Raw genomic sequence first — 21100 nt, forward strand, 5'->3', positions numbered from 1 at the left:
AAAGTATATTTGTATCCGAATATGAACAGTCCTGTATATTGTTGTCCTCTCTACGTATTCGTAGGACGTGTCCATATAATGGCATTATGCAAGATATTCATGATTAACATAGAGGAACTCTCCACATATCTACTGGAGTGATCTAAGGTGTATGTGAATGGTAAAACAAGATTTATCAATGAACATTACAAGGGCTACAAGACATAAATTGATATCAACAATAACTATAATGCCAATAGTCCTGGGTTGACTAGAGGGATGCTCTTGCTCCATTCAGCTCTATTAGTGTAAGTTTATAATTTAAGTCAAGTGCTACCATCTCTTGTTACCACTTCTTTCCTAGCCTCTCAAGATGATTTTGCCTTCAGCAAAATCATACACAGAACTGCAAAGACTCAGAAAAGATAGAAAGTTGATTGCAACTGTGATACATGTCTGTATCATTGTAGTGTCTTTCTATTCTCATAGCTTGATTTCAGGTTTGCAACTAAACATGCTTGCGGCAATGTGGACACCATTCTTTTCAGCTATTCAATACACCCAATACTGAAGTCACTTCTTGGCTTTTGATCCTTCTTGAGGCTAACTCACTCAGTGTTGGTACACATGAAAGAGAAGCTTTTTCATACTTTTCAACATCAGAGAACATATAAATAAGTAGGAAAAGGAGTAACGGCGACAAACATGTAGTTTGCATGCAAAGAAATATCAACATGTACAAGTCTGCATGAGATCTTGAACCATAATTTATGTAACCTCACTACAAACTATGCAAGAAAAAAGGAACATATCATACAACATCAGCTGCATCCCCAGATAAACCAAACTATAGACAACAAGTAATTAATCAAGCAGATTAAAATTTAAAATCATAACCAAGCTTTGTTCCAACAAGAATTAGGCACACCTGGTGCATACTGCTTCAATTCAGGAATCCACTAAAGAAGAATGAGATCAGGTTAAGAGAAATATATAGAAGCTTGTCGCAACAAAAAGAAACTAAAATGCAGGATAAGAGAAATCAGTTTTAATTTCTTGCCTTTTTTTTTCAATAGCTGGCCTTGCTAATAAGAGAGGTCAGCGGAAAAAGTCAGCCCCACTATAGCTTAATGGTCTTAATCGGTTGCACTCCTCCTTCCCTGTTTCACTTATTACACATCTTATTGGTTGGGAAATAGAAGAGTGATATTCACTTTAGCTTCCAAGTTACTAGATATATAAGATAAATTTTTTTGGATCAATTTGATGCATTCATCTACTACCACAATTCAGAATGGATAGAATGGCCTTTGATATCATAGTACTACATCTCATTACGGAGTTGCGCGTCTTAAGATTAATAGCAAGATTTTATGCCATCAAAGCCTTCGCTTTCTCCGAGAACATTTAGCTTGGACTGCAAGAGTGCTCAGCGTTCCAGGGCAGTTGACATCCGCACCATAGGCGTCGGGTAGGACTGGTAATGTACAAGATCTCTTTCCCAGGCAGAGCTGTTTAATGGAGAGAGAAGCAAAAGTTTCTTATACTCATGAAGCTTGTAATTAACGTAAAGCAGGCATGTGTTTGCTTGAATAATAAAGTGATTAGTATTACCTTCTCAGCAGTGATCTTCACCTGTGGACTGTGGCAGTTCCCTACAGTGAAGTTTCCGCAAATGCCCATGGGATTCCCGAAGCTCGCAAAGACGATTTTGTTCATCACCTTCTTTCCCGGACACTTCAGATTAGCCTGTGCCTTGACATCCTCGCCGACGGCTTTGATCTTGCCGTCCTCCCTCGCCCATGACTTGCTATGCGCGGGATGCAACTCGGAGACAAAGGTGCAGATGTTGTCCCTCTTCACAGTCATGATCAGGATATCCTCTGGCTTCCCTCCATGCTCCTCGAAGATGACCAAAAGGTTCTTCTTACCCTTCAAGAAGGCGCGCGGGACATGGTACCTGGATCATGGCAGGTGAAACCTTATGCCATGGCACCAAGATGAATTGTGTATGCCTACAATCTCACTTACACTGACTGAGAAGGCTTTCCAAGAGGAGATAGGTAGGACACCCAGTAACGCCCAATGCACTCGCCATTGACCCATGCCAGCCCTTTCCCCATGCTGCTCATATCCAGAGCAACTGGGTCGTTTCCACCAGGAGCATCAAAGTATCTCTGGGAAGATGATGAACCAAGAGTATCACAATTAGTTGCTTTAAGAAATATATCATCTTCTGAGCTAGGTAGGCAACGTTGGTACAATTAAGTTTAATATACCTTGTACCAGGTTACTTGTGTGCCACTCTTGGCGTCTGACCACTGAACATGGCTGGATCCTTCTTCATTGTGAATTCCAAATTTCTCTCCAACCATTCCAACCTACGAGATATCGGTAGCTGAATTAGCTAGCTGATTGTGATGTACATGACCGATAAAAGTGGTTGCAGAACTAAGAAAGACCAGGCTTAAAATCTCGAGTACAACTAACTACCCGATGCCCCCAACCATTGGCTGACAAATCCAGAGTTCCAGTGTTGAGACCTTGGATTGCAACAGTATGTACACCAGCCATCCGATGTTCCATGTAAGCTCCACTATCCTACAGGGAAGAGGAATATCACTCCAGAAGCCTTTAGAGATCCAAAGGCGAAGAATGAGCACAAAAGGAAGATAAATGCAGATTCTAGGACAAATAGGAAATCTCCATCGTGATTGTGTTAGATCTTTACCGGTAAACCGACCGTGATGCCTAAAAGAGAGATGTGATTAGTGCCTGCTTTTAGATCCATGGGTTTCTGGAAGACAAAACTTTTCTCGATTTTGTTTCCATGTCCAGTTCCTGAAAGTTGCAATTATATGCAAGGATTAGCATATCATCTTCATCGTCTTATTTTCATGATAAGTGAGAGCATTACAATTATATCAAGATAAGTGTACGTAAAGATGAATAGCTGAGTACCTATGTATTTGCCATTCACAAAGGCATGCATCATATGGCCAAAGTTTGAGACCTGAAGCACAGGCCGGATGTCATGCCTCATGGGCAAATCATCGTCTTCTAGATTGAAGCTGCATTTAGGTGGAACCAAATAAAAAAATTAACAACCGTGTCAGCACAACATCTCTCGCAGAAATAAGAAGAGAAAAAAAGAAAGTCATAGTAGAGCATATATATGATCAAAATTTCTAACTTGAATTCTGATCTCCATGCTAAAGAGGTTCAGATGTGGAGATTAAAAATATACGCTTACCTTGTACTGTACCATAGATAGTCTGTGGTGTCTTTGGTCAAGTTGAATAACTCTAAGGGCTCTTGTGCTGTCATGGAATTTCGGCGGAAATGTGGGATATGTTCTTGGAACATTTGCCATGCATTGTTCTTCTGGGTTTCTTTCGCCGTAAGGTATGTCCTTGCATTGTGCTGAGCATTCACCTGTCTCATGTTCAGAGAAGCCATATTTCACCTTGTCTAGTACCCATATTGTTAATATTATGTGAAGTCTAAATTATGATGTCCAACATTTTCTAGTTGTAATGTAATTCAAGGAATACTCTTTATTATTCCCTTATAGTTAGAAGATAAGGTTCGTTATCCTACCCTCTGAGTGTTGAAGACTACAGTCTTACAGTCTGGGAGGATACTGATGGAATGGCGCGGCAAGAAATAATCGACACCTCTGAAGTTCACAGTCCCATCTTCTCTTGCATTGTGGTTAGAGAGGAAAGCAACACAAACATTTTTGTCAGGCTTCTCATACAACCTGGCCTGCAAATGAAAATAATGTTACATTAGGAGACCATTAACAACCATAGGTTAAATATCTGTAATCTACTTTCTGTCTCTCCTTGCTTCCATTTAAGTGCATAAATTTTAGTAGCATTCTGCTGATGAGATACCTTTCCAGACGTTAGATGTTTAATTAATTTCCTAGCTTGTAATCTCTTACCTCATATCCATGACCCAGTTGTTGGGAAGAGTACACTCCCCAAAGCAAACCTTTCCTGCACAATTTCAACGCATGATGCAAATCCCTCAGATGACCCCATTTAGGTTCCTTTTGCAAACCTAATAAGCAGAAAGAAGTTACCATAATATGAAAGGTAAGATTGTCGTAAAATGAAATTTAAAACAAGTCAATGTAACAGAGATCTAACCAAATTCGTCGAGAGGGGCTTCATCATAGTATCTGGTCATCACAAAAGAAGAACCTGTTCTCCCAAAGTTTGTTCCTCCATGATACTGTGTAGAAAGTAAACAAAGAACATTAGCAGAGATTCCTCCTTTGTCTTCTTCTTTCATATTTTATCTTATGCTTTTCTTTTAGAGGAGACATGATCAATACCATGTAATAGTTTGTTAGAGTGCCATTCTTTGAGAAGAAGCGTGCTACTGAGAAAGCAAGATCCTCAGCAGATCTCTGAGATGGCGGATCACCAAATACTCTGTATCTGAAATCACCAAATAGTTACTTGATTATGATTTCCTACCTCCAAATTCACTATATCACAGAAGCCTCGATGGTGCACAGTGGAGCTAGACAACTGAAATCAGTGATTACATGCTTACTCTATCTTCGATGGTCTCCTACATTATCATCAATTCCTCTCTCGTATAAAATCATAAAATAATCACCAATTAGAAACATAAGAACATGAGTCATCCATGACGGAGGAAATCATTGTTTATCTTTCTGCAACCCGAATAAAAGCCTATTTACGAGTATATGTAGTGCATCCTAGAGTTTGCGATAGTCTACCATATCTGCTACTGTTATATGATGTCTTTTCTGTTTAGCTGAGTTATTATGATGGATGGCAATGAAAAGTTCTAGATAACAAATTAAGCAAGGAAGAAGCATGCATTGCCAATGTACTTACTGAGCAGTCCAGTTCTCAGTCCACAGAACAGGCTTGGTTGGATGATTTGGACCAGTGAAAGTATCTCCACAATTCCTTCCATTGCAGGCGTTTATCTAGATAGAAACAGAAGTATGAGTGACTCCCACCAAGAAATAGCATACAAAAATTGTCTACTACAATTTGATTGGCAACTATTTTTTGCGACAATGATATGAATTCGTTTGCTTAGAATTATACGTAGCAAAAATTTGATCAGAAGGAAATTTTACCACTGCACCGGGCGCATCCTTCTGCTTGCACATAATCCATGGTACTCCAGTATTAGTCTGAAGAGCCATGTTTCCTGCCCATTGGACATATCTCACTCCCCCTTCCTTATACGTGGCTGCCACATTGTTGTATTCATTCTCAATCTATTGCAATCAATTTCACCACCATTCTCAGTGAAGAAGCAAGAGCGCTTGGAAGAGTGCATACACACCAGAAAAACATGAAAGAGATTGAGGTAAATTTAAGCCTAAAATGGACCTGGGATAGGATGATGGGACCTCCCTGAGAAGCAAACAGTTTCTCATCCTTCATCTTTTGCACGATCATTTCGACAAACTTCTGCATATGGTACTGCCATGAAAAAAAAAATGGGCCAGTGAGAAAGAGAAAGAAGAGGTACAACTTATATGCTAATTTTTTTCCAGAATCTGCTGGAACTCTTCTTGTGCTTAAAAGCTGAGAGTGGACTTGGCATGTCGAAAACTAAATTCTTGGTCTTAAAAGAGACCAAGTTGAAGTAAACAGAACCTGAATTATATATTCACCTTAAAGGGTTCGTTGTCCGTCCTGAAGATGATATCTGGGACCTCCCTAAGCCAGTATGGAAATCCTCTGAAGCAAAATCAAATTAGCAGAGAAAAGTTAATGACGGGAATAACTTGACAAATCTAAGAAATATTTGTTATGGATGCTGAAACATGAGTAGAAGCCTGATGAGACACACCCATGGTTCCATTCTGCCTCAATGAAGGGCCCAATCCTAAGGGTCGCATACATTCCATGCTTCTGGATCAACTTGATGAATTTTACCAAGTCGTACCTTCCTTCGAAATTAAACTGCAATCACAACCTCGAACATCAGAATTTGATCTCAAAAACTTGGCAAATCTCTCATTTTGCAAACAAATTAGGCATGCCTGCCCCTGCACAGGCTCGTGGACGTTCCAGAACACGTAAGTCTGGATAACATTCAATCCCCCGAGCTTAGCCTTCTTGAGGATGTCCGGCCACGTCTAAACCAACAATCAACCACTTCACGTTATGTTCAAGCTCTCATCCAAAAGCTTCAGAAACATAAACATGATGACCAAATCATCGTTACCTCAGGTGTGCTTCGCGGGTAATGAATCGAGCCCGAGAACAGCAACTCTCTCCTACCATTTATGATCAACGACCGGCCATCATACGTAACTCCAGTAACAGCCTTCGCTTTGTGGGCCAAGGCGACATTCGCCAAGAGCACAAAAGAGAAGAGAATGCTGACGGAACGGCGGAGAGGGAGAATGGTCTCGGGAGATACTGTTGTCATGATTTAGGCTACGTTTTGAATTGTTAGGTTCTTTTGAGAAGAATGTGAAAGAAAATGATGCTGTGGGCTTCGCTCGCACTCCTCCTCGCTGTCAGAGAGGACGAGAAGGAGGAAGAGCGAGGAGCCCACTTTGAAGAAGGTGGAGAAGAGAGGAAAGGAAGTTAAAGCAAGGAGGAGGGGAGGAAGGCTCGGTCTCTTTAGGATGTAACCGTTGGACATCCGGAAAGGAAGGGCGGGAACGTAGGAAAGTAGGCGTATAAGCGTATTTGTATTCTATTTTTGGCAGTGGACCTTATGCAGGAGGGATTGCAGGCATTTCCTGCAATTCGACGGTAGGTATCCAACTGCAGGAAATAGCTAGAGTTTAGATGTAAACAGTTTGTTCCCTCTTCCCGTTCACTCGTACGACCGAGCTGAGCAGAGATTGGGTCTAGATAGAAAAGGCGTTAAGGCTGTTGACCATGTATAGGGTAGTTGGGAGATGGTACCCTAAAATAGCTCTTGTTAACGGATGCCACATCCATTCGGGACTACCATTAGGTGCACGTCAGTTTATCGATAGTTTGTGTGCTTTTATCGCCCAGGGATCATAAATTCGTAATAAAAACTACATTGTTTTTTCTGTAGGAAGGCAACCATTAGTTTTTCAGTACTTTCAGTTTCCATGTAATCAATCAGTTCTTGTGCAACTCTGATAAATGTCAACGAGAGCTCATATTATATAAAGCTTTTAGTGACGAATCACTCTTTTTGCCGTAGTTAATATTGACACGTAGCTCAGAGTAAGGAACTCGGTAGCCAGACGCTTCTTTGGACGACTTTAGTGAGGAGTAGGAAGTCGGTGAAATGGATTATAGAGAGAGGCCGATTGAATTGATGGCGGCGATGAAGCACCTGTTCTTGCCGAGGTGGTTGGTTTTTACTCTGTTGCATGGGTTGAAGCAAAAGATAGACAATACCAGAATCTAATTGGATGAGTTGAATCAGGTTAAACGGATTACTTGGATAGAAAATTTAGATTGTCATATGCAACGGCAGTAAAAGATTTATTGCAATATAATTAGAGCGTCTCACGTCGGCACATGATTCATGAAGGAAGAGGCAACAAATCACGTCGCGTGCAATTAGTCTATTTTAAATCACTTTCAGAGATCTCCGAAACTCTTATTTTATCGCTCGATTTCGCTGTCCAATAACACTCGTGGAGGGGAGAGAGAGAGAGAGACAGAGAGAGAGAGAGAGAGAGTTTTGTGTTCGTTGACTTTTGTGCTATTAAAAAAATACAATCTGAATGGCTAGTCTAATACTTTCAGGGTCGTGTCCTCGCCGGCTATCCCTTTCTAGGCTTCTGGCTCAAATCTTTGCGACCCATGGAGTCCACATAGGAAGTTTGCCTACCGGAAACCGGTTGGGGGAAAGAAGCTTTCTTTGTTTCGTAGCGTTGACGAAGAGATATACATTTGTTTGCTTGTGGTTTCTTCTTTTCGATTTTGGTACTTATAACTTCTTTTCCAAAGGAAATGAGAGACAGGAGATACTAGGTTTTGCTTGTTTTAATATAGGACTTGAAAAGTGAGGAATTTGCTTGAATTTATTCAGGGATTGGAGATGGGTTTTGTGAGTACTGTATTGGGTTTCTGCGGATTTGGGTCTGGATTGACTGCTGGAGTTGTTATTGGGTACTACTTGTTCATCTACTTCCAACCCAGTGATGTCAAGGTAAGCCTCTGTCTCCTTTCTTCTTTTCTTCTATCTGATTTTATAGAAATTGTTTTCCTGTCCAGACACTGAATATGCAAATTTACTAAATCGATATAGTGATACATATGACATATCTCATGCTAATGCTGTCATCAAATTGAGAACTTATTCGACAAGTTGATTTTTTATGAAGTATAAGATAGTTTTAATTGAAGTCATGCATAAACAAGATATGCCATCCAACAACTTAGCTAGGTATTTTGATAGATTAACAATTTGCAATCATTAGATGAGTGCTTGGATTTCATGAATATAGATTGGGCTTGCATTGTGAAACCATTGAAAGAGGTCTCTTTGGAAGGATTGCAAAAGTATCAAGTTGGAGAAGTCTCTTTGTTCCAGATGGGTGATCATCTAGTGCAAATTCTGGTAATTGAAATGAAAAGGAAAGAAGCAAGGTACAGTTTGCTATACTTAGTTCCCTAAGGCTTAAGTCTCTTTCAAATGGTAACATCATAGGACTTTATAATGTTGCCTTTCAAAGAAAGCAAAATTTTGAAATATCTTTAGTTACTCCAGAAGAGGAGTAAAGAAAGGATTGATATACCATTTGCTTTCCTTTGTTCAGCTAATGTTAGTTTAGAAGTACATGATCTGCAGTTTTGGGATATATTGAACTTGTGAGCTAAGTGGGTCCTTGGTGCTCATTTGGATAACCCTGTGATTACACCATTCTTTTCCTGCAGTTTGTCTCTTTATTACAAGAACCATAGGTTTTTTCTATATATGATGTTGACTATTTTTTTTCTTTCCCCTGATATTATATGAAGTTTGGCATTTGATGCTCACTTCTGGTGATCTTTTACTTTGTCAGAATCCTAAAATCCGCCCACTTGTGGAGCTTGATTCAAAATCATTGGAACGTATTCTTAGTGAAATTCCTTTATGGGTGAAATGTCCAGACTATGATCGAGTATGTCTACTGTTTACTCTAGCTAAAGTTGAACTTATTCTCAAGGGTGGGATGGTTTGATACCACAACCAGCACTGTTATTTTACTTCATGATTATCTCCTTTTCTTTTTCTTTTTGAAGATTGATTGGCTAAACAAATTCTTGGAGACAATGTGGCCTTATTTGAATAAGGTTTGTTTCTCTGGCAAGTTCCAGCAAAGCTACTCAATATACCAAATAGATTTGCCAATACTTATTTATTTAGTAATATAAATTGTTCCGTTTCTAGGCAATCTGCAGTACAGCGACGAAAATTGCAGAGCCAATTATTGCTGAGAATACTGCGAAGTATAAGATTGATTCGGTTGAATTTGAAAAATTCACATTAGGTTCTTTACCACCATCTTTTCAAGGTTAGTTCTGCTGTAGTTCTTGTCATTTTTTATCTTTATCTATGTGGCGGCAGTGTTTTTATGATCCAAGTAGTTGTAATTTATATCAGGAGAAAAAACAGAGTTCTTGCCTTTTTTTTCCTTTTCATGTTAGGATCTGTGGGAAGCATGTAAGAATTTGAGAGGGATATACAGGGAAAGGCTTCTGTCATCTATAACTGCACCTCAGAATCTATGCGTAGTAATACTTCCTCGGATCATCTGATCTAGCAGTGATAGAGGAGCAGAGATACCATTAAGTGCTATAATAACCGTCTCACGAATAAATTAGTCTTGCCAGTATAAGCTTCCTCACTTGTCCTGGTTTATTTCCTTTTTAGGTATTATTGATTCAAGAAAAATAAGTGTCTATATGAGCAGCACTGTAGAATTTCTCTTATAGTCATTCATAACTCGCCTCGAAAAAAAGATTAAGGTATAAAAAGGGAAAAGAAAAAAAAAACCTTCCATATGATTGTAAACTTTTTGCAATTTGAAGTTTTATCTAGCATTATATGTTAACTTATACATTGCCTTATTGGATAATCTATTGTCAGGGATGAAAGTCTATGTTACAGATGAGCAAGAACTGATCATGGAACCATCTCTGAAGTGGGCTGGAAATCCTAATGTCACTGTTGTTGTTAAGGCATATGGGTTAAAAGCAACTATTCAGGTTGTTCACTTCTCTTATTATTCTACAAAGGAATTCTAATATCTCACTATATAGTATGTCTCATTGCATCTCTGCATTTAAGATAAGATGTTGATGGTTAAATTTTGGTAACTATAATTACAGAGTCATGCATTTAATATTTTTCAGGTAGTGGATTTGCAAATTTTTGCTGCACCACGTATTACTTTGAAGCCACTAGTCTCTAACTTTCCTTGCTTTGCCAAAATCTTCGTGTCTCTCATGGAGAAGGTGTGCATGAGTAGTGAGATGAACTTTTGTTCTTCTTTCCATTGATTATGGATTGCAGATTTTGTCTTCAGAATTCAGCTATAGCTTTTTTTTGTTTTGTTTTTTGTAGCCTCATGTTGATTTTGGACTAAAACTTTTGGGAGTAGATCTTATGGCGATTCCTGGTCTTTATGGATTTGTTCAGGTAGTTTTCTGTTCCTGTCTTTATTGTTCACCTTTTGCTTTCTGTGGTTGAGTGGAGTGTGAACTTCAACTGCACTTGAGAAGCCAAGATATAATTTCCAATTCAGCTGCAGGAGGTACTTTAGTATTTGAAGTTATCTGCCTCATCTTTTAACATTTCTATTTTCTTAACGATTTCAGGCAAAACCTGTTAAATCCATTTACTAGTTTATGCCCATTTTCTCAAGTTCTGTAGAGTAAGTCATAAGCTTTCTGTGCTCTCTTTTTGTTTAGAAGAAGTTTCTGATTGTAGGAATGATATCAACTACTCTTCTTTGTTGAACTTTTGCCATATGCTGTATGCAGTCATGCATGAGGCAACAAGGGGCTGAAAGATTGTGGTTTCATCACCTAACTAAACAAATTGAATTTCTGATGTTGAAATTCTCCTTTATATATCATCTCTTGATAGACATTTATTAAACAGAAAACCCTTTACTGAGATTTGAGAGCTAGAGATGATTGGAAGTTCGATGGGTGGAATTTGTTATCATAACTTGATAACTTCCATGAACTAATAAACATAGTGGTGAGTAGGAGTACCTATATCAAACATTATTAACAATTAGTTATCACGAGTAGAGAATTGCCTTTCCTAAAGAGCAACTTTAGGAACTTATTGTTGTCGGCACACTACTTCTGCGTTGGCTATAATTTGTTTTTCCTTTCATTTACCTATTGTAGCAGAAAGAATTATCTACATCCATCATGCATGTTCGCCAGACTGACCCTCTGATTCTTTGCAACTTTCTTTTCTGGATATTCTGCAGGAAACCATCAAGAATCAGGTTGTAAATATGTACCTATGGCCTAAGACACTTGAAGTGCCAATATTGGATCCCGCAATGTTAGTGCACATATTTGTTAACTTTGATTTTCTTTAATTCCATTACTATCATAAGTAGATAAGATTAGTGATTTCAACATGTGCCACTAATTTAGTTTTCACAATCTTGCAGAGCCTTAAAGAAGCCTGTTGGAATTGTACAAATAAAAGTTGTTGGGGCACGCAAACTGCAAAAGAAAGATCTGTTGGGTAAATCAGACCCATTTGTGAAACTTAAGCTATCAGATAATAAGCTTTCATTCCAGAAAACAAAAGTCAAGTACAATAATCTTAATCCCGAATGGAACGAGGAATTCAGGTTTGTCATTAAAGATCTAGAGACTCAATCTTTGGAGCTCAGTGTCTATGACTGGGAAAAGGTGTGGCTTGTTTTGTTTGCCTATATCTTTCTTTACGATTCTTCTTCTTCTAATATCTGATGCAATCCGCCTGACATCTTATTGAACATCAATTAAAAAATTTCATATCAGTTGCAGCCATATTATATCTTAATGAAAATCAATTGACTTCTCATATTCTGTTTAGGTTGGAAGACCTGAAAAAATGGGCATGAATGTCATTCAATTGAGGGAACTTACCCCCGATGAGACAAAGCCATTGACTCTTAAATTGCTCAAAAATATGGATCCAAATGATGTTCAGAATGAGAAGTCACGTGGAGAGATCATCCTGGAAGTGACATATAAGCCTTTTAAGGAAGAAGATCTACCCAAAGATGTCAGTGAAGATGCAAACATAGTACAGAAGGCTCCTGATGGTACTCCTTTGGATGGTGGTTTGCTTGTTGTAATTGTTCATGAAGCGAAAGATCTTGAAGGAAAACATCACACGAACCCCTATGTGAAAATCCTTTATAGAGGGGAGGATAAAAAAACCAAGGTATCATGCGTCAGGTTCCTAGGAACGTTTTGTTCTTCAATTTTGATCCTTCAAGTTTTATCATCTGATTGTAAGATACTTCTTGGATGCAGCACATAAGGAAAAACAAGGATCCACGATGGGAGGAGGTGTTCGAATTTGTATGTGAGAAACCACCTATTAATGATAAAATACATGTGGAGGTACTAAGTAAACCACCAAACAAAGGGATTATACACTCCAAGGTACAATCTATCAGTTTAGCATTTGTCAACAATTGTGCAGTACATTCCCTGTTTATTTCTTTTGCTTCAAGTTAATTAGGCCTTATTTAAATTAATGAGGAGGCTAAATCCATTATCATAGTACAACGGTGTTTGTCCTGCACGACTGGCATTGAAACTGATGTTATCTTTTCTTTCCTTTTTTTTTTCTCTTTCGGCTGATTTCCTTCTAGCATCCTTGTAATGTGAAGTGAGGAAATGCCAACTCACTGTTTCTACAAATTTTGTTGCATCTGATAATTTGTTAACATTGAGAAGCTTGATCTTTGAGAGGTCTCGTAGCCAGAATACAGTGTCCTTTGCAAAGTTTGATATTCATAGTATATTCATAAGTTGCTCATCTTTGAGAAATCTCACAACTAGAATATTGACAACTAAGTATACATGCCAACGAAGACAAACCGTTTTTACTTTTCAAGCTTACAGAATTGCCTGGATGTTAGGTTAATAGGTTAGTCTTTCTTATCAGTCAGAAACTGCAGTGATAGGATTCCACAGTAGAAACCTTCTTAATTGGAACTTGGAAGAGGTGTTTATTAGCTTGTTTGAGTTGTGATTTCTAATACAGATTTTCTGACCTTGAGAATTGCTAATAAGTAGTGAGTGAAGTTAGAGACTAGTATTCTTCATAACGAATGCACTTGCCACCTTGCATTAGTGCTCATTTAGGTATACTGAAGTTATTCTTGAAACTATGCGGCAAGCTTACGTTTTGAAGCTGGGAATACCTGTCTTCTTTTTTCAGTAATTTTAGTTCATGTTTCCAATTGAGTTACAGTTTGTAAATCATTTTTGTCTATGGTCCTTGGTAGCAGTTGCTGTTGACATTATTTTGATGTTATTCAGTTATACTTGTGGTTGTTCTTAATAGATCTTTTGCTTTTATACACAGAAATGGTGTCTGGTTGATGCTTATTAGTTATATCAGTCTAATTGTTCTGTTATGCTGCTTGGTTTTTTTTTTTGGGGACTTCTCAGTCATTTGTACATTTCTGTGCAGGAAATATTGGGTTATGTTGATATAAGCCTTGCAGACGTTGTACGTAATAAGCGAACTAATGAAAAATACCATCTCATTGACTCGAAGAATGGCCAGATTCAAATCGAGTTGGAGTGGAGAACTTCATAGAGCAAAGGAGAAAAACAATTAGAAGATTCCATGTCTATATTTGACCTTAAATTCTCTTCTTACACTCCGTTACAAAGATTTTGATCAGTTGATATAGCTTTGGTTGACTGATCAATTGAAGATGTAAACTTTTGCCACTCAATTGGAATTTTATTTCCCTCACACAGTTTTATTCTGTGGAAAAGCTTGGAAGGTGTGCCAATCTCTTCATTTTTGTTTCAGCCATTGCAGTAAAGGCTATCGAGCAAGTTCACCTACTTGGGAACTACTTGAGTCATTTTGGTTATCTGTCAGATATTAAATCATAATTGAAGATATTCTCAAGTAGTCTCAGGGAGTATGTATCTATACCATAACCAAATAAGAGAAACGAACAAGTGACATTAAAGGAATTAAGAGTAGCATAGTTTACTGTTTTGGAATGTGCAGATAACAATGAGTGAATTGTACAAGATCAAGATCTGAAGGAGATGAAAATGAGAAATGAAACAAAAAAGAGGGCAGTTTTTCATATTATCTTGTTCAAAGTTCTGCTGCTGAAGAAACTGTAGTATATTCATCAGTTGTGCAGACCGAGTACATATGAAGAAGACAACAATGTTTATTGAGAAGTGAAATGATTCATATTGAACTGAAGCAAAACTTGAAAAATGTAAGAGAACTTCTCTGCCTACATGTGAGAAAACATAAACCGTGTGAAATATACTTCAAGAAAAATGACAATAGTAATCAACTTGATATGATATCAACTAGAGGGTCCATTTTAGAACTCATCTGATCTGGATATCAGACATGAGCTATTGCTTGTGCCAATCCTCGCCTCTCTTCCTCTCGCATCGACTAAGACAACCTTGAATATGCAATCTTTGGAGTGAAGGAAGGTGCCGCAGACCGTCAGGTAACATTGTTAGATTTCTGCAGTATTCTAGACTTCAAAGTCTTTTGGGAGGTGAGGCATCCTCTCCATTCTGGCAATACTGTCAACTTAAGGCAAGAATGTATTTCAAGATGTTGAAGGCCAGAGTAGCAAAGTGGAGGCATTTCCCAAATTCCTATCTCGAATAGCAAGCCACTCATTTATCAGTTGCCTTGAGCCCATCAAACTTCCAAGAGCCTTTGCTGCTAATGGTAAACCTCCACACTTTTTGACAATCTTCTTGCTTATTTCTACCATCGTTGAATTGTCATTTTATCTCTATATTTGAAATAGTTTGTGCTTAACAAATCCCAATAATGTTCAAACTTTAAAACATTCGGCCAATGTGAATTTGTAGTATGTGTTATCCTTGCAACTTCGTCATTGTGTGTTGCTATTATCTCTTTACTTCTCAATCCATCGCTATTGATCAAAGATTTCAAACTCTTCCACTTAAGAGCATCTTCATTCCAAACATCATCCAACATAAATTAAATCTTTTTTTCCTAATTATTTTAAAATTTTCTTCGCATAGGTTTAGTAGATGAAAGATCACACTCCTAACCTATAATACATTCAATAATAATTTTATGAGATACAAACTCAAATTGAATGTATATAGTTTGGAGATTGAATATCTTCTTTAATCAACTTATTTTATAAAACCACACGAAGAAGAATAATTTTTCCGATTCCTCCCAAACCAACTATATAACTGCTTGTCATTATCCATCTCAAGTAAGAACTTTAATATCTTTTCCTTGTCATCGTCTCTTCCATATAACTTATTACAGTCATTATTTTCATCAACAATAGAGAAAGTCTCCCTCTCCAGGCAGGACACGGTGGTGGTGTTCGCAGAGATCTCTACCACTGGAAATTGAAATCTATTCTTCTCCACTTCAATTTCATTTAACCTCTCATTAATCTTCTTAACCCTTTTGGCCATTACATAACGGAAGGCAACTTGGTTGTTAGCTGAGAAGAAATCTTTTACCTTTCCTGTGACAAAACGATGGCTGCCTCGCCGTAGTGCCTCAACTTGGAAGTCATCCAGCAGATCGTCGACATCGTAAGCCGCAGCCTTGAGCTCCCGAAGCCAATCTCGAATACCTGGATCAGTTATAGACTTGTGATTTGCAGCAACGAGCACGGTGTTGATCTTTTCTAGTGTCTTCTTCAATTTGAGGAGATCCTCATCAAAGCCCCAAAACAACCCTAGATTCTTCCATAGCTCGGAGCCCAAGTTAGCGATCACCGGCTCTAAGATGGCGGACGCGAGGGCTAGTTCCGCCATGATCTCTCCTAAATTTTTCTCTTCAGAGCCAAGATGCAATATTTTCCACTCGAATCATTTTTGCCGAGTCGCATAGGGGACGACTCTTAACCGGTCGTAATGGGATCCATTAAAACGTGTCACGGTGGAAAACCACGAGATAGAAGCCCAGTTGGTCTTTAAAAATTAGCATAAGCATTAACTATTTACTTAATCGACGGATCTGTTTATAATTTATCTTACAATTCGGGAATATTTTGCTACTACTTGATGATGGTCTTATCAAAACTTTTTGACCAGCTGTGTTAGTTTTACATGAATACCCTTAAATTAGAGGACTAATATGCACAAATATTATTATATTTGTATATATTTTATTTTTAAGTAATAGCCTCCGAGCTTGATTCGCTGACGTGACCGCCGACGTGCACGAGAGCCTGCTTAATGCTAACCTCCTTAACAAAATTTCCCCTGTCGAAGTGCCGTATGCCACTCAAGTCCTATCATCCATGCTCATTTCTCCTCCACTACTCATCTTCCCAGTATCCCAACCCTTCCATCCACCTCCAATCTCCGCAAAGGAACCAGACCCAACTCATTCACCGTTACTGCAGAGCTGGGAGAATTCGTGACGCAAGGAAGCTGTTTGATGAAATGCCTGAGAGGAATATTGTTGCCTATTCGACGATGATCTATGGGTATTCAAGTAATGGGTTTTTCAGAGAGTGTTTTGAGGTGTTCACTCATATGCTTAAATTAGGATTGTGCCCCAATTCTTACACGATGGTTAGCGTACTGCTTGGCTCAGCGGGATTTGGAGTTTTGAGCCTTGCAGAGTGTTTTCATGGAAGAGTCATCAAAAGTGGGTTGGAAGCCAATCCGTTTGTTATAACTGCTGTATTGAATTGCTATGCTAAATGCAAAAGTCCAATGAGGTCTTATGCTTTGCTTGAGGAAATGGTTGAGGCGAACTTGGTTACCTTCAATGCTATGATTGCTGGGTTTGTTTTCAATGATCTGTTTGAAGAAGCTTTGTTGCTCTTTAAGAGGATTTTGGTGTTTGGTCTGGTTCCTAGTTCTGTGACCATGATAAATGTTGTACAGGGTTGTGTCGGTTATGGCTTGTTTGGGCTATGTGAGAGCATATATGGGTATGTGATCAAGATTGGTCTTGATTTAGATGTCTCATTGATGAACGCAGTGTTCAGTATGTATTTGAGTTTTGGAGATCTTCAATCTGCGACACAATTTTTCAGGAAGCTGGTTGTCAAGGATGTAATTACTTTGTCAGCAATGATGAGTTTTCTGCTAGATCTAGGACGTGCTCACGAAGTTCTAAATCTATTTGTCGAAATGAGAGCTAATGGCATTGATCCTGACATGGTAGTCATGGTAAATATGGTAATAGCTTGTACAATTTTGTGTGACGCGAGGAGAGGAAAATTGGTCCATAACCAAATCATTGTCTGTGGATTTGGTCTAGAGCTTCCCATCATGAATTCTCTAATCACGATGTATTCCAAATGTGCAGATTTAGGGTCCTCAAGGGTGCTGTTTAATTGCATCAAGGAGAAGAGCTTGGTTTCATGGACTGCAATGATATCAGCATATGTACAGAACAGAAATCCTACTGAAGGGCTTCGCTTGCTGAGTGAAGTGAGAAAAGAAGATAAATACATGATTGATTCAGTAACAATGGTCACTTTACTCGTAGCTTCTCGTGAGCTTGCTAATTTTGACCTCTGTAAGCAGTTTCATGCATATAGTTTCAAATTAGGCTTGTCTTTGTGCAAACGGGTCCAGAATAGTCTAGTGGCATTATATGGTAAATGTGGTTATGCGATGCTAGCACGGAGAGTATTTGATGAGATGGTTTCTCGAGATGCAGTCTCCTGGAACACTATGATAACGTCCTACGGTATAAACAGCAAAGGGGAAGCGGCAGTTTCTCTTTTCCATGATATGGAGAAGTCTGGTGAAGAGCCAGACGAGGTAACATATTTGAACGCCTTAATGGCTTGCAGCCATTCATGTTTATTGAATGATGGCTTGACAATTTTCAGAAGGATGGTAAAGGAGAAGGGTATTAAACCAGGAGGAGAGCATCTTGGTTGTATGGTGGACATGCTTGCACGAGCTGGGCTTTTGGAAGATGCAAGAAAGTTAGTAAACTCAATTCAGGAAGATGCTAGTCTCAATGCTTGGAAGGCTCTGCTCGGAGGGTGTCATTTGCACAGTGATATGGAGCTTGCAACTGTTGCAGCTGATAAGGTGCTTCAGATGGAATCAAGTGATTTTGGACATGTGGTACTGCTTTCTAACGCTTATGCATCAATTAGGAAGTTTGATGTTGTTGAATCTCTGAGATCCTGTTCTGTAAAGAAGACTGTGATGAAGAACCTTGGGCTCAGCTCACTTGATGCTATTTCACATGATGTTGGATAGTGAACATGGCAGAATTGCAACATCTAAAAAAATATGTAAAACAAGGTATTTATAGGACTTCATCTCATACTTTGTTATTCACATACAGCACCTTGATGGAGTCTTTCCATGGCCAAAGACCTTATGATCCTTCTGCCTTAGTTCCATTAGCCATTAAAGCATTTGAGGTAACTATCGTAATAAACTTATGCAATTTATTATGGACTTCATCTCATACTTTATTATTCATCTTATAATTTGCAACTCATGTACACAGCTTGATGGAGTCTTTCTAAGGCCGAAGACCTTATGATTCTTCTGCTTTAAATCCACTAACAATTAAGGCATTTAAAATAACTATTGTAATGAACTTATCCAATTTATTGTGGACTTCATTGTTCTTGGAAGTTTTATCATGGTCAGTCAAAGGATCTAAAATCCATATTCATATGGATTCCTTTTTTCTTTTTGTGACTACTGGATTTGTACAAAGTTTTTCATGATGAAGTAGAAAAAGTAGCCTTCCTATTAGTCGTCTTATACTTCAAGCAAGTTTTTCCTTCAAATGAATGCTTATAGTTTTTAAGGTCATTACTAACAAAAGAGTAATTTAATCTTGGTCTATTTGGGATGTTTATTCAGGATTTGATTTTGATTTAGCATTAAAATAGATCCATTGTTTCTACTGTTCAGTTTGGTCATATGGTCCTCTTTTTAGGTCCTACCCACCAGCTGTTTGGCTGTTGGAGTTTCGACACGCATGCTGACCCACTAATATCTAGCGCTTCCCATAGACACTACCCAAATATATATAACTAAAATTCTGAACTTTACAACGATAACTTATATAGTTCTTGCAGTACCTCCGCTACATTGTCAATTGATGACATTGATTAATATAACGTTCTTACTTCCTATTAGTCAAATTTCTGAAAGTTCTAGTTCTGTTTTCTGTTAATTGTTCTCAGGTTATATTTTTCATCTATCCTGTTGACAAGTATTTAATGAAATACCTGATGGTTAATGAGACAAAGGTTCCAGAATGTGTCCAAAAATGTCTAAAGCTTTGCAAAGACTGAAAAGGCCCTGAAGGAACTTCTGGCTGACGGGTGCAAGAATCCTCTTTCGAGTGAGAATATTAGTTCAGTAATGATACGACCATTCAGACAAGACCCCTGGTGGTGACATCCAAATATAGGTGGAGTGCCAACATGGAGAAGACAATTCAGTTTCAGACTCTCTGATGCAAGTAAGAAAATATATGTGTGGCAAGAGGGCCCTTGATATTAACCACAGGGATCTTATTACCCAAAAGCCTCCAAAAGAGAGTTGCTCTGAATTCTCAGGTACAATATCTAATAAATTGGTTATTAATATCTCGCTGGATCTGATGATCATCAACGGCTACCTCCTTAAGGAGAAAGTCATGCTTTCTTCCCCTGATTTTCCATCTACAGTCAGCTCTGGATTTGATGACCATCTACAGTTCTTACTTATTTCTTATTTTCTTTGCAAAGATTATTAAGACACCACTAAAATTCAGAGACTTACGTCTGATGCTTATTAGGGCCTCTGTGTAGTCTAATGCTTCACTCATTCATCAGAAAGAATCCAAAGCCTCTAAATCTTCTTTCCTTTTATGTTTTGGCCCCTGCTCCGACTGTTACAAATGAAGTAAAGATCAGGAAGATTGAAGTGGTCACTGGGAGTTATCAAATTACTAAATACCTTGATTCTTTGAAAAGAATTCTTAGACACTGATGACATCTTTTTATGGGCTTAATTGTTTTGGTGAATAATGCAATTGGGATATCTCATCACAATTTTGTATCTTTTGTTCACAAAATAATGAAAATTCCACACTCTCGTTATGTTAATTTCTTATCATCTTCTTCCATCTAAGACCGCTTCTCGTACGCGGACAATTGGTAGGTAAAACCAAGCAACTAGGGGCTACTCTTGTGGTGGTTTTGTAAATATATTTCTTCCCTTGTAGCTGGTGCTTCTCATCTTTTGACCTAGCAAGAGATTCTCAGACTACACTGAATTTTTTGTTTAGGAAAGAATGAGCCGCTCATTCAGTCTAAAGGGCCTGAGAGAATGCCCCTGGACTATTATGAATGAAGCTATCGTGGAATGGTGATGTGTGACTGTTTCATGTTTTTTTCTTTGTGAAAGAATATTCTGTATTTACTTTAGTTGCTATTTTGGTAGAAGATCAAATCGTATCTAACTTTTGCTCAGTTTTCTCTCTTTGATTTTCTCATCTTTGGTTCTGATCCATCAGCAGATTGAAAGGAAGATGCAGGTAATGCATCCACCTCTAGTAGTTAATATTGGAAGGACCAGCAGCATCATCTACATCGCGCTAGTCCTTTCGCGGCATGGTTTATCTAAGGCGCAAATCGATTATACTGTAAGGAAGATATTGCTATTTAATTTTGCTACTAATAATTGCATGTTGCAATCAAGAATATTTGTGCTGTCATATCTCCGTAAATATGCTTATAGTTGGCAATGGTTACTCTTCTTTCTATTTTCTTCCTTTCCCTCCTTGTTACTTGTGTAATTAGATTTTAGAACCTTCTGAAGGACTTCAATCTATATTAAATATTGTTTTTGTTAACTTTTGGTAGACTCAAATTCTGATAAATTAAAGTAATGATTCTTATATTCAGCAATGATTTCTCTTCTTTATTCCTTCCTCTCTGTTG

General features: G+C 38.2%; 4 protein-coding genes across 9 annotated transcripts; 2 read left to right on the forward strand and 2 right to left on the reverse strand.

The window, feature by feature from the left end:
• Window positions 1-1049: 1049 nt before the first annotated feature.
• On the reverse strand, window positions 1050-6426 carry LOC140778920 (beta-galactosidase 11-like). The gene is made up of 19 exons (XM_073123824.1): window positions 6214-6426; window positions 6029-6124; window positions 5836-5948; window positions 5657-5723; window positions 5370-5462; window positions 5111-5254; window positions 4860-4954; window positions 4325-4430; window positions 4137-4221; window positions 3929-4047; window positions 3580-3747; window positions 3233-3414; window positions 2941-3050; window positions 2711-2820; window positions 2473-2580; window positions 2259-2360; window positions 2011-2156; window positions 1594-1939; window positions 1050-1490 (listed from the first exon to the last, which is right to left on the reverse strand). Exons 1-19 carry the CDS (start codon window positions 6418-6420, stop codon window positions 1359-1361), a joined length of 2529 nt encoding a protein of 842 aa, XP_072979925.1. The 5' UTR covers window positions 6421-6426; the 3' UTR covers window positions 1050-1358.
• Window positions 6427-7659: 1233 nt separating this feature from the next.
• Window positions 7660-14034, forward strand: LOC140777443 (synaptotagmin-2-like). Of its 3 annotated transcripts, XM_073121558.1 has the most exons (14): window positions 7898-7913; window positions 8020-8139; window positions 8438-8579; window positions 8996-9094; window positions 9216-9266; window positions 9364-9487; window positions 10063-10181; window positions 10329-10430; window positions 10540-10614; window positions 11423-11499; window positions 11612-11858; window positions 12025-12378; window positions 12471-12602; window positions 13642-14022. In XM_073121558.1, the coding sequence occupies exons 5-14, from the start codon at window positions 9246-9248 to the stop codon at window positions 13768-13770; spliced, it is 1380 nt and encodes a 459-aa protein (XP_072977659.1). In that variant the 5' UTR covers window positions 7898-7913; window positions 8020-8139; window positions 8438-8579; window positions 8996-9094; window positions 9216-9245; the 3' UTR covers window positions 13771-14022. The 3 variants fall into 3 exon arrangements, with proteins under 3 accessions (XP_072977657.1, XP_072977659.1, XP_072977658.1); XM_073121556.1 differs by lacking the exon at window positions 8438-8579 and having other exon boundaries at window positions 7660-7913; window positions 13642-14034; XM_073121557.1 differs by lacking the exons at window positions 7898-7913; window positions 8438-8579 and having other exon boundaries at window positions 7931-8139; window positions 13642-14034.
• Window positions 14035-15338: 1304 nt separating this feature from the next.
• Window positions 15339-15983, reverse strand: LOC140779026 (putative disease resistance protein RGA1). The gene has a single exon (XM_073123965.1). The coding sequence runs from the start codon at window positions 15981-15983 to the stop codon at window positions 15339-15341; it is 645 nt and encodes a 214-aa protein (XP_072980066.1).
• Window positions 15984-16274: 291 nt separating this feature from the next.
• LOC140777442 (pentatricopeptide repeat-containing protein At3g03580-like) lies at window positions 16275-21058 on the forward strand. 4 transcript variants are annotated; one of them, XR_012107023.1, is made up of 3 exons: window positions 16275-18574; window positions 19355-19732; window positions 20674-21058. XR_012107023.1 is itself a non-coding variant. In XM_073121555.1 (2 exons), exon 1 carries the CDS (start codon window positions 16407-16409, stop codon window positions 18405-18407), a length of 2001 nt encoding a protein of 666 aa, XP_072977656.1. In that variant the 5' UTR covers window positions 16275-16406; the 3' UTR covers window positions 18408-18452; window positions 19355-21058. The 4 variants fall into 4 exon arrangements, 1 of the variants encoding a protein (XP_072977656.1); XR_012107024.1 differs by having other exon boundaries at window positions 20677-21058; XR_012107022.1 differs by having other exon boundaries at window positions 19355-21058.
• Window positions 21059-21100: the final 42 nt, after the last annotated feature.

This window comes from Typha angustifolia, chromosome 15, assembly GCF_048772165.1.
Source record: "Typha angustifolia cultivar Huaian chromosome 15, ASM4877216v1, whole genome shotgun sequence".
NCBI classification, from domain to species: Eukaryota; Viridiplantae; Streptophyta; class Magnoliopsida; order Poales; family Typhaceae; genus Typha; species Typha angustifolia.

Coding starts and splice junctions, on each gene's coding strand:
- LOC140779026 (XM_073123965.1), bottom strand. CDS start 15,983: ATGGCGGAACTAGCCCTCGCGTCCGCCATCTTAGAGCCGGTGATCGCT.
- LOC140777443 (XM_073121556.1), top strand. CDS start 8,029: ATGGGTTTTGTGAGTACTGTATTGGGTTTCTGCGGATTTGGGTCTGGA. Junction 10,182..10,328: donor GGTTAAAAGCAACTATTCAG/GTTGTTCACTTC, acceptor AATATTTTTCAG/GTAGTGGATTTGCAAATTTT. Junction 11,859..12,024: donor GTGTCTATGACTGGGAAAAG/GTGTGGCTTGTT, acceptor TATTCTGTTTAG/GTTGGAAGACCTGAAAAAAT.
- LOC140777442 (XM_073121555.1), top strand. CDS start 16,407: ATGCTAACCTCCTTAACAAAATTTCCCCTGTCGAAGTGCCGTATGCCA.
- LOC140778920 (XM_073123824.1), bottom strand. CDS start 6,420: ATGACAACAGTATCTCCCGAGACCATTCTCCCTCTCCGCCGTTCCGTC. Junction 4,955..5,110: donor AGGATGCGCCCGGTGCAGTG/GTAAAATTTCCT, acceptor GTTTCTATCTAG/ATAAACGCCTGCAATGGAAG. Junction 3,051..3,232: donor TATCTATGGTACAGTACAAG/GTAAGCGTATAT, acceptor ACCTAAATGCAG/CTTCAATCTAGAAGACGATG.